We start from the raw sequence: 14,361 nt of genomic DNA, 5'->3' as shown, positions 1-14,361 counted from the left end.
TGAAAAGTTGCAGTGAAGTTGTTTATAGAGGGAAACTGTGTAATTAACTGGCAAGCCAAATGTTTCATTGCATCAGCCCCGTAACTAGGCTCAGGGGGTGTAAAGTACTGAAATTCTCCACCACCAAGTGGTGAAGTATAGGTCAGCATCATGTTTCTGGCAAAAGGTGATTGAGTGCATGCTAGCTATAATATAGTGGGTTCAAAGCATTGCAGAGACGAGATCATAGTGAGGACAGCTCTTTATTAAGGAAAGCATGGTGAAGGCTGCTCCCAACAAAGACTAAGGGCCTGTGGGCCAAACCTATATACAACGCTAATCTCCCACGCTAGCCTGCCATTGGTTCATTCAAACAGGCAGGGGTCTGTGATAGGTGGCAGGTATTTGGATCTCACTACCCATTGTTATACAGTCCCCAAGTTCTGCTTTCCTGGCTCCATTGAGCCGGCAGGAAGTACATACCTTAAGGCACATACATAACACTAGCAGGGCAACCCGGCATTCTGAATGACACTTTCCCCCTTAACCTCTTTCAATCTGGTTTTAGGGCTGGCTTGATTTAGGAAAAGACAGAGCTTAGGTGGATGATCTCTATTGACAAATGGATACAGGTAGCCCATCCTTTGTTTTTATTAAGTTTTTCAGCCACCTTGAATGCTGTTTGTGGCTCTCTTGCTATACTGACTGGAGAAACTGAGAATTACGGAAATGATGTCCTCCAGTGGTTTTGGTCTGTTTGCCTGCTCAGACAAAACTTTATTTGAGTTCCATTTCAGTAATAGAATCATATGCGGTGGAATGTGAACATGGTGTTCTGTACACTTCTGTCCTTTCACACTTCTTTTCAAGACTTGTACAAAGCCACTAAATGAGATCTATTGGAGCTTTCAAGTTGGGTGTCATGTGAATATGCTGAGATGCCGAGGTTTAAATTTCATGAACCAAACATCCAGAAATGGTTGTCTCTTTCTTGAATCTAGGTGTTATGGACAAGTGGATGGGGGAGAAGAAGCTGAACTGAATTTTTAAAAATTTCATAGACTTTATTTCTGATTTGTCAAAATTACAATGACAATATATAGTAGAATGCAGAACAGATTAAATTAAACAATTAAATTCCACTTAAACATCTACAAGCAGAAGCCAAAAACAAGGAGCATACATCAGACACAAAATAATTAAAAAGTGGAGACTACAGTTAATAACTTTGACCTTGAATCAAGCTGCCTTTTACAGGAAGTGCTATCCGTTATTTTATCAAGGACAAAGTACTCCCAGCACTTGTTCAACCAATTCGGAAGTGATGGTAGCTCCTTCTGATTCCAATTAGATGCAATTACATGCCTAGCTGCAATTAACAGAAAAACCAAATCCTTTTTTGAGTCTGAAAGTCTACAGTACTCCCGAAAACTCGACAAAAAAAGAGGAGGAGGAGAAGAAGCAAATTCAGACAATCCAGTGGTGATGCTGGGCAGAGAAGCTGAGATTCTACAGACGGAGCTGTTTTAAATTTATTTAGTTTAACATTGCCTGATCTTGTATCTTTGGTATTTGAAAAGTAGGTTGCTACTGTGGCCAAAGCTGCTTTTTATTACTTACATCTGGTCATTAAGCTATGTTTATTTGATTCGATTTATATCCACACTTCTAGATACAGCTGCTGCCCCAACCCATAACCTCTAGGCTGGTTTAGTGTAACACACTCTCTATGGCACCCCCTTGAGGATAGTCAGAAGCTTCAGTAGTGCAAAATGCAGCTGTATATCTTTCTGGAATTAGATGCTATGATTCAATTATTAAATTTGTGAAAACATGTATGGTTACTGTACATAGTATACATCTCATCTCTCATCTCTCTCTCTCTCATAGTTACTGTACATAGTATAGTTGTTTCTTGGATCTCATTCAAGATACTGGTTCATTAAAGCCCTACTTAACCTGGAATCCTTTTATCCGAAGGATCATGTCTCTGATCTAGAGAAATGTGCTCAGTGAGATGAGGACAGGTTTCCTTTCAGACTACCTCATCTGATTGTTCATGGTTTGAAGTCAGCCATGGTGTTACTGTACTTGTGGTTATGGAACAGCTTGCCTGAGGATGTTTCTGAAAATCTGCTTTCTAGCATGGTGGTGACAATCTCAGCTGAGCATTAAGAACTCTGATGGGCTACACATGCTAACTGTTTTAGTTCTATCAGTGGGTTATGTTCTACAATAGTTATGGCAACTGTGAACCAGCTGGTTAGGTTGAGAATGCAGGGTGACAAGGAAAAGAAAACAAATTTTATGGTATAGCCTTAGTATGTTCAACCTGAAGTGGGTTGTTTCACCAGTCATGCCACTAGCTGGAGTTTACTGCATGCTTTAGAAAGCTCTAGATTATATTACTGCAACATCTTCTGTACATGGCTGTTCTTGAAGACAGTTCAGGGATGATCTTTGGGTCATGTTTCAACTGTACTGCACACACCTTGAAACATTTACTGTGGTTTTTCACTGTCCTCAGTCAGAGGTGCCAAAAACAGTCTGGCTGGCTAACTATCCATTCATATGAGTCTCATAACCATTCTTTGTGCTGGCATTCAGGAAATGAAGTAACCCAGATCCTGATTCCCATTCTGTAAGGAAGCTCAAGGGGAGGCTTTGAGCTAGTCACTCTCTCTCTCTCTCAGCATAAATTATCATACAAGGTTTTATGAGGGTAAAGCGAAAACAAACCCACAAAGCCTAAACAAATAATATTAGATGGATATCAGTGTTAGTCTGTAGCAGCAAAATAAAACAGGAGCACTTTAAAGCTTATGCTGGAGTAAATCTTGTTACAGCATTTATTCCATCATAAGCTTTAAAGTATTATTGTTTTCAGGTAGTTATACTTAAATACAAGCTGCAGAACTTTTAGTTCTATCCCAACGATGATGTAAATGATGGATGTGATTTTTTAAAAAATGTATTGCTTTTAACTATGTTGGTATAGTTGTAAGCTCCTTGGTCAGTTATACAAATCAGTAGTCCATGCATTTTATAAAGAAAATAAAACTTTTGAAAATAGAAATGTGCACAAATTTGGTTAGGATTGAGTAGCTGGTTAACAACACGAGCCCACTATGAGGAACTTTCTTTGAGCTCATTCTAATTCAGACCAAAGCTTTTTTGGTAGGAAAAGCCCAGTATGAACATATGCATATTAGGCCGCCCCCCCCCCCGACAGCACCATCATTTCACAGCAGGAACTCATTTGCATATTAGGCCACACTTCGTGATGCCAAGCCAGCCGGGACTGTGTTCCTGCTCAAACAAAAAACTGATTCCGACTGTTCTTGGGGGGAAAAAAACAACAAAATCCAGGGATCGTTTTGTAGAAAAATAGGTGGTGGAGGTCATTAGCATAACTCATTACCTATCTAGCTCCCTGGTAAATGATATATCTTATCACAGAAGAAGCAAACCGTTTTAGAAACATTTGCTCAGTATACATAAATAAAAATCAAGAATTAGTGACCAGTGAACCTTTAACATGCCCGCGGGCATCACCGGTTTTGGAAACGTGTTTCTTATCATCACAGCAAACCGACGAAATCTTTATCTGGATATGCTCGTTCGTCTTGAGTAGACTAGTTTGTCTGTCCATTGCAACGACACCCGTCACTTGGAAATTCCTGCGCAACCAGATTTTTTGCACGTTTACACAGAAGTAAGACGTTGAACATATACTTGAAGACTGCAGCTGCGCAGCCCCATCTGAAGCAAGTTAACTCGGAAATAAGGGTCACGAATTCAGTCAGATTACTTTCAGAAAAGCGCACAACTAATACACTGCCTAGGAACTTCTCGACTCGGATTTCGCGCCCGCCGACAGGTTTTATGCGGAGCGCACTTCTACTTCCTGTTCTTTTTTCTACTGCTCTCGAAGCCGCTCCGTATTCGTGCTCCTCCAAGGCTTGTCTCTCCGGGAACTGAAGAAGCGGTTTATGCTAACACGTGCAGGTTTGCTGTTGGACTTGGAAGGCAAACGGGTAAGGGAGCCGGACTGGAGGAAAGTGTGTGGGACTGGAAAAAGGCGTCGGTTCTATTTAGTATGGGTTTGAAGCCCCGTATGCCTGCAATAGTCAACATCCTTATTAGTGAGCAAAGTTCTATTTTTAACTCGATGGGAAAGCCTGTTTAGGATTGTACTGTGTGTGTGCTGCATAGGTGATACTTAGGCCCGGCCCGAGCCCTAGGCAGCACAGCTGCGGCCGCCTCTGATTCCCTGCGCCTGCCGCCTACTCCCTCCCTCCCCCCCGCTTGCGGCGAGGAGGCCTAGCCATACCGGTCGGAGGTCTGGGCGTGTTTTGAAGAGACCTCCGGAGGAAGCGAAATTTCCTGCGGAGGTCTCTTCAAAATACACACAGACCTCGGAGCTGGTATGCTGGGCGTCCTCGCGGCCGCTGCTGGCCCCCTCAGGCCGGCCGCCGCCGAGCTCGACTCGCTCTCCCTCCCGCGCCGCTCACCAAACTAAGGCCTCCTCACAGCCCGCGTCTGCGCTTTTTGACTCAACAAAATGCGCAGGCGCGGGCTGCGAGGAAGCCTTAGTTTGGCAAGCGGCGCGGGAGGAGGGAGAGCAAGTCGAGTTCGGCGGCGCCGGCAGAGGAAGGCAAACTAAGTACTTGCCTGGGGCGCCGGGGAGGTGGCCAATTTGCCGCCCTCTGCCTCCCGGCGACCTAAGCAACCGCCTAGTTTGCCTAGCGGCAGGATCGGCCCTGGTGATACTTGCGGGGCGGAGGGCGCAAGGCTTCAGTGTGGTGGAAGAAGCTGCAGTTACAGAACTCTTTTCTTTGCACTCAGCATGCACCGGGAGTAACTTTACTGTCGAAGCTTTTGGTCCAGCATGACCAAAATATTTTGAGATCTGTTCAGAGTACTGTTAGCTAAACCCTATTTAGAATGAACTCTGAAGATGCAAAGTGCGAGAAAGATCCTGCAGTGGGTTGCTTATCATTTTGTGTACCTGATTCCACCCCCGCCTTAAATAAGTGTCAGTCTGACAGCAGCAGCCTGCTTAGCTAGGCTAAATGTAGAACTGTGGGAACTAGGAAAATTCGGAAGTGGGTGGGAAGTTATTGAATGTTTCTGTAAAAATGACAGTAAATGATGTTAACAGAGACCTGCCTTATATTGAGTCATAGGGATGCCGCCAATCCCCAGTTGGGGGCAGGGGATCCCCTGGTTTGGAGGTCCTCCCCCTGCCCCAGGGTTGGCAAAAAGTTGTGGTGGGGAGGGATGTCTGCTGAGTACTCCCATTCCCTATGGAGACTGGTTCTCATAGAATATAATGGAGAATTGATCCGTGGGTCTGGGGGGGGGCTGTTTTTTGAGGTATATGCACCAAATTTTCAGCATAGCATCTAGTGCCTTTCCTCCCCCCAAAAAAATCCTCTCAAGTTTCAAAAAGATTGGATCAGGGAGTCCAATTCTATGAGCCCCCAAAGGTACTCCCATTTCTTCATTATTTCCAATGGAGGGAAGATGTTTAAAAGAAGCATGGTCACTTTAAACGTGGTGACCACAACCACCTTTGGAATTCAATCAGACTTGTCACAACCTTGCTCCTGGCTCCACCCCCAAAGTCTCCAGTTATATCCTTAGTCAGACCTGGCAACCCTGCTGAGTCAGCCCATTGGCCTATCAGGGTAAGTATTTTCTTAGCTAGAGATCTTCCATGTCTCCTGTTTTCTGATTCTTTTAAATTGGAGAGGCAATGGCTGGCCCTCGAACCTTTGGCCATTATTAGGGGCTAGTAATAAGGTAGTGAATTACATTGAATCCCAGGTTCTCAGTTTGTGGTCTTCTCTCTGCTTGCCATACTTTATAACTTCATCCTGACCACAGCAGGGTTCTGCTGGTTGATCCTGATTGTGCTTCCTCATAATACTTGCTGTGATGACTTCCCTGGCAAAATCTGTTTTCAGTTTGAATGTGTGTTAGTGTCTTTTGTTACTTGTAGTGGTACAGTGAATTAATTGAAAACAGAGGAGCTGAAAAAGATTCAAGAGAAATAATATATCAGATACAGCTCCTGACACTGTTACTCCTATAGCCATGTCAAGTGATTTCTCCATAATTGACTGCAAGTTTATAATTGTTGTTTGCATTTGTTCTTTTGTTGCAGCATCCAATTTCAGTTGTAATTATGGAGCAGAATACTTCTCATTTTCAGTCTGAAGTTGATTTCTGCCCTGATTGTGGTACAGTTCTGCCTTTGCCTGGGATCCAAGATAAGGTTACGTGTCTCTGTTGTTCCTTCTCCATTGATATCATGGGTGAGTGCTTTAGGATTTTCCCCAGTTATTTGGTCGAGATCCCAGACAGACGGGGACAACAATCGGTATTGTTTCCTTCTGTGCATTTCAGCCCCTCCCACAATTAAATATTCACAACCAGTGGGGTAGTCTCTGGATTGTTTCAGGTGTATATAAAATTTTGGGCATGGTTATTTAGATATTGATACCTCCACCTTTCTTGCTGGTAGGGAACCAGAGAGACAGAAGTCCCCCCCTCCTCCCTCCATTTTATTCTCATGGCAACAATCCTATTGGATAGGTTAGGAGGAGAGAGATCAACCAGCCCAAGTTCGTCCACTGAGTTTCCATGGCAAAGTGGGGATTTGAACAAGATCCCACTCTGAAATCCTACACCACAGTGGCACCATAGTGGCACAGGGGTGTTCTGTTGAGCAAACTCTAGGAAGCCTGGGATGTTGAGAGCAGTTTAGATTACGGAGGGGGCAAAAACAGAGAGAGATGAAGAAGTTGGCCTGCTCAAGTTCTTAAGGGTTGGAGGAAAAGATCAGGTGGAAATTGCAGTGCTCTATTCCTCTGTAATTTCTTTCAGGTCCCAACTTGCAAATAATGTTTTGTGGAGGAGCAGAACTTAAGATACCTAAATATATGGGTTCTGTTCTTTATTAGTTGTAATGTTTTGTTGTTGGACAGAATTTGAAGGGAGAGAGATCCACACATCCATCAAATTCAGTACTATAGATGCCACGTCTGAAAGGAAAATGGATGAGGCGAACGAGATCAAAGGCCCCTTGGTGAGTAGTGGGGGAAGTTATAAGAAGTGACCGTCTTGCTGGTAGTGTCATCTAACTTAGGTTGTTCTCTGTTTCCTAGCTTATAGACTTAACTTGTAGTTGCCTGGTACCTTATTACTGAAAAGTAAATCTGTGGACTGTAGATGCAAATTTTAAAAATACAGATTTGAGATATTTACAATCTAATTCTTGGATTTAGGATTTTGTATGTGACTCTTGGGTCCTAAGCGGCCCCGTGGTGCAGAGTGGTAAAGCAGCAGTACTGCAAGTACTGTGGTCTGAACTCTCTGCTTACGACCTCAGTTCGATTCCGGCGGAAGCTGGATTCAGGTAGCTGGCCCAAGGTTGACTCAGCCTTCCATCCTTCCGAGGTCGGTAAATGAGTACCTAGCTTGCTGGGGGGAAAGTGTAAAAGACTGGGGAAGGCAATGGCAAACAACCCCGTAAAAAGTCTGCCATGAAAATGTTGTGAAAGCAACGTCACCCCAGAGTCGGAAATTACTGGTGCTTGGACATGGGACCTTTGCTTTCTTCTTGGGTCCTAACAACAGGTGGTGGCTCCTCTCTCTGAGATTTATTTGTGGTGTTTCTATCCTGCTTTTTTTTCTTTTCTTTCTGGCAACTCTAGTAGCTTGCTTAGGATTTCCAGGAAGTTTCCCAGGCAGGTACTGACCACAAACCTGAACCTGCTTAGTTTCAATACAGTTGCTGTGTTGTATCTTTTCTAAGCATACTGTATGGGAGATAAGGGGAAAATAAGAACAGTCCTGTTTGATCAGACCAGCAATCCATCTCGTCCAGCATCCTGCTTCACACAGTGGCCAACCATTTCCCCTGAAGGGCCAACAACGGCATAGAGGCCTTCCCCTGATCTTGCTTCTCAGCACTAGGGTTTAGAGGTTTAGTGCCTCTGAATGCAGAGACTCCCTTTAGTCGCCATGGTCAGTAGACACTGGTAGTCCTATCCTCCATGAATCTATCCAACCCCCATTTAAAGCTGTTTATGCCTTTGGCTGTTGCTATAACCTCTGGCAGCTAATTCAAGAGGGACAGATGGGAATACTTATTTACACCGTGTGTAATCACTCACTGTGTAAATAGGAATTTCCATTTGTCCCTCTTGAATCTATTACATCAACTTCATTGGATTCCCTTGAGTTCTAGTCTTTTGGGGAGAGGGAGAAAATATTCTCTTTGTCCACTTTCTCCACTCCATACATAATTTTATAAACCTCTATTGTGCCCCTCAACCCACTTGTCTCTTTTCTAAACTGAAAAGTCCCAGTATCTTCAGACATTCCTCATAGGAAAGTGATTTTTTTTTGTTCCCAAAGGCAGAATTTGATTTTTGAACTTGGAACTTTGAGGGTTCCAAACTTGTAGAATCCTAAGTATATCCATTATCAGTGGAGGTAGAGTCTGTTCTGGCTCTGGTTGTGTCGGGGGAGAGGGAAAACCCCAAGGATAGAAATTTTTGTTGGAGCTCACAAGAGAGCTGCAGCATGTGGCAAAATGAAATCTATTTATTTTTTCCTTTTGAGCTAATCTTTAAATCATTCACCTGTCCCATGTTTATTCCATTTTTCTACCCCGTGGGGTAGGAGAGGCTGAAAGAAAGCCTAAAATTTATGGGCATTTAATCCTAATCCCACACTTAACCACTGTACTGCACTGGGTTGTCAGTAGCAAAAACAACTGGAAAAATGTGCCTTCACCAGGTCACAAAACTGGGTGATCATGGCATGGTTCCTCTGTTGGTTTAGCAATGTACCTAGAAAATGGAATGGGAGAATGGCGCAGCTTTTGTGTTGCCTGGCAACCACACCCTCAGATTTCCTGCCACTCAAAAGAGCTTGAACATCACTGTTGCCTAGCAACCAGCAGCACAGAAAACTGGAGCACCACAGTGGTGCTTTTATTTTATTCTGTGACCTAGCAGCGTTACTATTAAGCCAGAATGCCAAATTTTAGGCTCTCTTACTTTATTAGATCTTTTGGGGTCCTGACAACACCACCTTCTACACTCCACACAGATAACCTTTGGAGCCAGGAACTCCTATTCACAAGGCGGTTGAGTTTTGATAGGGCCTGGCTTACCATTTAAGTCATCCTGTGTTGTTGTGGCAAATGTGTAGTAAAGTCCATGTCTTTGGCATTGCAAAGATGAGGAGAGTGATGGTACCAAGAAGTGGGCTTTGGTACTAGGTCCTCCACTGCCCCTTCTGTGTTTCCCTGCCTGCAAAAAATAGTTGCGCTGCTGGTGGTGGTGATCAGGAGAGCCAGTTTGGTGTAGTGGTTAAGTGTGTGGACTCTTATCTGGGAGAACCGGGTTTGATTCCCCACTCCTCCACTTGCACCTGCTAGAGTGACCTTGGGTCAATCATAACTGTCAGAAGCTGTTCTCGAGATAGCAGTGTCTGTCAGAGCTCTCAGCCCCACTTAACTCACAAGGTGTCTGTTGTGAGGAGGGGAAGGGAAAGAAGATTGTAAGCTGCTCTGAGACTCCTTTGGGTAGTGAAGGGCAAGGTATAAATTCAATCTCTTCTTCAGGAAGAGAAGCTAGGCAACCAGATGTTTTGAGATGAAATTAACTTCTTGCTGAAAAATTTTGGGTGCTGCTTGCAGGTCTCTCCTCAAGACAATAAGTTTAGATCCTCAACTTATTTGGGTCTGCAGGAGGCCTGCACCACCTTGTAGCTGAATGGAAGAGCTTCTAGAAGCGAGCTCTCAGTTTCTGACTTGGCTCAGCAGTCATCATCATTGGCAACCCAGAGCCACGAGGTGACTATGCCAGCACTTGATTTCCACTTTCACTGTATCCAGACCACAAATGAAACTTAAGATGGAATCTTCCAACCCCCTCCCTTACAGGGCTCTCAGTTGCTTCAGTCTTGGTGCTCAAACTCAACCAACCAGACTTCCAGAAAGCTTTTGATAAAGTTCCTCATCAAAGGCTCCTTAGAAAACTTGAGAGTCATGGAGTAAAAGGACAGGTCCTCTTGTGGATCAAAAACTGGCTTAGTAATAGGAAGCAGAGAGTCAGTATAAATGGGCAGTCTTCGCAGTGGAGGACGGTAAGCAGTGGGGTGCCGCAGGGCTCGGTACTGGGTCCCATGCTCTTTAACTTGTTCATAAATGATTTAGAGTTGGGAGTGAGCAGTGAAGTGGCCAAGTTTGCGGATGACACTAAATTGTTCAGGGTGGTGAGAACCAGAGAGGATTGTGAGGAACTCCAAAGGGATCTGTTGAGGCTGGGTGAGTGGGCGTCAACGTGGCAGATGCAGTTCATTGTGGCCAAGTGCAAAGTAATGCACATTGGGGCCAAGAATCCCAGCTACAAATACAAGTTGATGGGGTGTGAACTGGCAGAGACTGACCAAGAGAGAGATCTTGGGGTCGTGGTAGATAACTCACTGAAAATGTCAAGACAGTGTGCGTCTGCAATAAAAAAGGCCAACGCCATGCTGGGAATTATTAGGAAGGGAATTGAAAACAAATCAGCCAGTATCATAATGCCACTGTATAAATCGATGGTGCGGTCTCATTTGGAGTACTGTGTGCAGTTCTGGTCGCCGCACCTCAAAAAGGATATTATAGCATTGGAGAAAGTCCAGAGAAGGGCAACTAGAATGATTAAAGGGCTTGAGCACTTTCCCTATGAAGAAAGGTTGAAACGCTTGGGACTCTTTAGCTTGGAGAAACATCGACTGCGGGGTGACATGATAGAGGTTTACAAGATAATGCATGGGATGGAGAAAGTAGAGAAAGAAGTACTTTTCTCCCTTTCTCACAATACAAGAACTCGTGGGCATTCGATGAAATTGCTGAGCAGAAAGGTTAAAACGGATAAAAGGAAGTACTTCACCCAAAGGGTGATTAACAGGTGGAATTCACTGCCACAGGAGGTGGTGGCAGCCACAAGTATAGCCACCTTCAAGAGGGGTTTAGATAAAAATATGGAGCACAGGTCCATCAGTGGCTATTAGCCACAGTGTATGTGTGTATATAAAATTTTTTGCCACTGTGTGACACAGAGTGTTGGACTTGATGGGCCGTTGGCCTGATCCAACATGGCTTCTCTTATGTTCTTATGTTAACCTTTCCTCTTTCCCCCTCTGTACTGGAAGACTCTCCCCTCCAGTCTTCCCCACAGCTGGGCAGTCTACTACACCAGCACCTGTTTCAGGTCACTGTAGGGCTGTGGAAAAGGGATTCCCCTTTGCATAACTTAAGAGCCTTGTGGCACAGAGTGTTAAAGCTGCAGTACTGCAGTCCTAAACTCTGCTCACAACCTGAGTTCAGTCCCCGACAGTAGCTGGGTTTTCAGGTAGCCAACTCGAGGTTGACTCAGCCTTCCATTCTTCCAAGGTCGGTAAAATGAGTACCCAGCTTGCTGGGGGGAAAGTGTAGATGACTGGGGAAGGCAATGGCAAACCACCCAGTAGAAAGTCTGCCATGGAAACATTGTGAAAGCAACGTCACCGCAGAGTCAGAAATGACTGGTGCTTGAACAGGGGACCTTTCTCTCCCCCCCCCCCCCTTGCTTAACGTTGTCCTTTTCAGCTTGACAGGAACTGTCCCCAGTGTGGGCATGAAGGCATGGTATATCACACCCGGCAGATGAGATCAGCCGATGAAGGACAGACAGTCTTCTATACCTGCCCCAGCTGCAGGTAAGGAAATGCCCCTACTAATAGTTGTTCCATATGGTGTCACTAATACATTGTTTTTTTTCTCTGCTGAATTTGTTATTGTTATGAACAACTGAAATCTTGGCCATGAAGGAACTTATACCATTCTTCTCTCCCGTTTTTTTGTCCTCTTAAATGGGACGTGCATAGTAGCTCCCAAGGTTCATCCCAGGCAGGGAGAAAGACTGCATAGCTGTGTCTTGAAACTGGAATAGGTTTGGGGGGAAGCTTTGCTTTCTTCCTTTATGGACTTTCATGCATGATTCCAGAATGAAAGCCCAGCCCACTCCTCTCCTGTGCTTCTAGCAAACTGTCACTTCATTTTCTATTCTGTTTTCAAAACACCTGCAAAGACATTGAATTAAAATCTTATTTGGAGCATTATTTTTGCTTTTTATTTGTTTAAAGTCCTGCCTTCCAGCATGGGAGAAAGGATTGGCTATGTGAATAACTTTAAGTGCCAGCCAATCAAAACAATTCTCTGCACTGCCTGTGTAAAGGGGAAATCAACTTCCAACCAGCATTTTGCCAAGTCCTCTCCCTCCCCTAAAAAAGCTGAAAATGGTCCCTTTTTCTCCAGACACAGTCCTGCAAAGATTTTACAGGTGTTGCAACAAATACAATAAGTGTACTTCTACTCACTGCTGGAAGGTTTTATATCTGTACTTTGCCGTAGTTACACTTCATCTTTCCATGTGTGTTTAAGAAGCTGGAGTCTTGAAGTCTTTAAGAAGTTGGAGTCTTAAGTTTAGGTTGGTCTTAAAGTGCTACTGGACTACAACTTTGTTCTATTTGCTTCAGTCCAACATGGCTGCCCACCTGGATCAGTTCAAGAAGTTTGAAACTTCAATTTGCACATTCAGGTGTTTTATGCAACTGCAGGTGGAGGAAGAAATCCAGCTGTTTTTCCACTGTTTGTGCCCCACCAGTTCCCAAAAATGCAGTCAGAATTTTGTGAGAGAAAACTATTATTCTGGCTCTTATCCAGAGCTCCATGTGGGTGCATATATTTTTGTTACAGCCAAACAAATTTCTTTTCTGTTACTGTTTGTCAAAAGAGATATTATTACTGTCAGGAAATCTTAAACCTCCGGTAACTTTCATTAATTGTCTGATCTTCTGTGTCCCACCTGTTTTGCTAATGGATTCTATGTGCTTGATATCTGCCATTGGTGCATTCTATGACTGGCATGGTGTATGATTTTTGTTGGTTTTTATTTATTTTTTAACTTCCAGATTCCAAGAGAAGGAAGATTCTTGATCAGACAGCACCTACGTCCCCTCGGGCACATCTGAACAAACTCTCTCTTCTTGATTTAGAAACTCTCCAGATCCCAGAGGGGGAGAGTACATTGAGTACACAGCACTGAACTGGTGCTGTGGGAACATCCTCTTGCATCAGCCAGATGATTCATGAATGGTGATTTCTGTCCTGCAGCAAGCCGTATTGGTGACCAGCAAGGAAGGGATGGGAAGGGAACTGTATGGCAAAAGTCTTACAAGGAGTCCAAATCCTTCTCCTCTCCCTCAATTCCTTTCCTCTCATCTTTGCATATGAACGGATAGGATTTCCCAATGCAGACAATCAGCGGGACTTCGAAAAAACTAGAACTTCTGTCTAATGATAGCACCCTACCAAACCAAAGCTGAGCACCAAGTATGTGTTCTGCTCTTGCAGATCCCCCCATTGGTGACCACAGTGATAGCAGCACCAATCTCAAGGCACCTTGTGTGTTATTTCCTACCATCGCTGATAGAAACTTATTGGTTGCTTCATTGTCATCCTGTGACCTGATCCTGGTTTGAGGCTTGTTCCACGAGGGTAGGAGAGCCATGCAGCTCCTTGCATAGCAGCCACTCACACCTTTCCCTTTTTAGCTTTTATCCTGCTGCAAGGTGAAGGTTAATTCACACTCCTCCATTCACTGTTTCCATGTGGGGCTGCAGTTGCTGTTCAATCAGGGAGGAAGGGCTAACTGGTAGCCTTTATGGGCCAACTTTAGTTCTCGCCTTGATGTGCAGAGGATTGCAAAAGACTTCAAGAACCATGGTTCTGTAATGACATATACCCTCTAACTGCAGTCAGTTATGTTGTTTTCCAAGGTATACGTGAGTGTCTTCCATTTTTCACAGAAACTTTGGGAGGTGGGCTAAATTGAGAGCGATTGTGTTAAAGCTGGTTTCAGAGGTCTAAATTAAATGCAATGAATGAGAGATCAGAGACAAACACTGATCTTTTAGCTTTCCTCTAAGAGTCGGGCAGTTGCAAATTGTAGAAATGCTGCAGCAGGTTCCCAGTGCCAGCTGCTATTTTCTATGTAAATCACCTAGCCAAATTCACCTTAATTAAAAGAGAAAAATCTTAGGTGATGCATTTCAGAAGTGTCAGCTGCCATGTTTAGAGTGTGATCCTAATCATAGCTACCCAGAATCTTACTCTGGTCTATTCAGCAGGGCTTACTCTCCAGAAAGAATTTTTTGGATTTTAGGGGAGGGATGAGAGAACTGGGCTTGAAACGTGGGAATGGCCTTTGGATTTCTCAGAAAGGTTTGAATACTTGTTCAACTGTTTGTAAAGAAATACCTTTTATTAGA

The 14,361-nt window shown here is 44.1% G+C and overlaps 1 protein-coding gene across 1 annotated transcript; it reads left to right on the top strand.

Annotated features, from left to right (window-relative positions):
- The first annotated feature begins 3,739 nt into the window (after positions 1-3,739).
- Positions 3,740-14,131, top strand: POLR1H (RNA polymerase I subunit H). Its single transcript, XM_060239232.1, has 5 exons — positions 3,740-4,016; positions 6,152-6,302; positions 6,975-7,075; positions 11,639-11,748; positions 13,003-14,131. The coding sequence occupies exons 1-5, from the start codon at positions 3,972-3,974 to the stop codon at positions 13,025-13,027; spliced, it is 432 nt and encodes a 143-aa protein (XP_060095215.1). The 5' UTR covers positions 3,740-3,971; the 3' UTR covers positions 13,028-14,131.
- The last annotated feature ends 230 nt before the right edge of the window (positions 14,132-14,361 follow it).

The sequence above is a fragment of the Heteronotia binoei genome, chromosome 5 (assembly GCF_032191835.1).
Source record: "Heteronotia binoei isolate CCM8104 ecotype False Entrance Well chromosome 5, APGP_CSIRO_Hbin_v1, whole genome shotgun sequence".
In the NCBI taxonomy this organism is placed as follows: domain Eukaryota; kingdom Metazoa; phylum Chordata; class Lepidosauria; order Squamata; family Gekkonidae; genus Heteronotia; species Heteronotia binoei.
Note: the sequence above shows the minus strand (reverse complement) of the source record. Positions and strands in the feature narration are given on the sequence as shown.

Coding starts and splice junctions, on each gene's coding strand:
- POLR1H (XM_060239232.1), top strand. CDS start 3,972: ATGCTAACACGTGCAGGTTTGCTGTTGGACTTGGAAGGCAAACGG. Junction 6,303..6,974: donor CTTCTCCATTGATATCATGG/GTGAGTGCTTTA, acceptor GTTGTTGGACAG/AATTTGAAGGGAGAGAGATC. Junction 7,076..11,638: donor ACGAGATCAAAGGCCCCTTG/GTGAGTAGTGGG, acceptor TGTCCTTTTCAG/CTTGACAGGAACTGTCCCCA.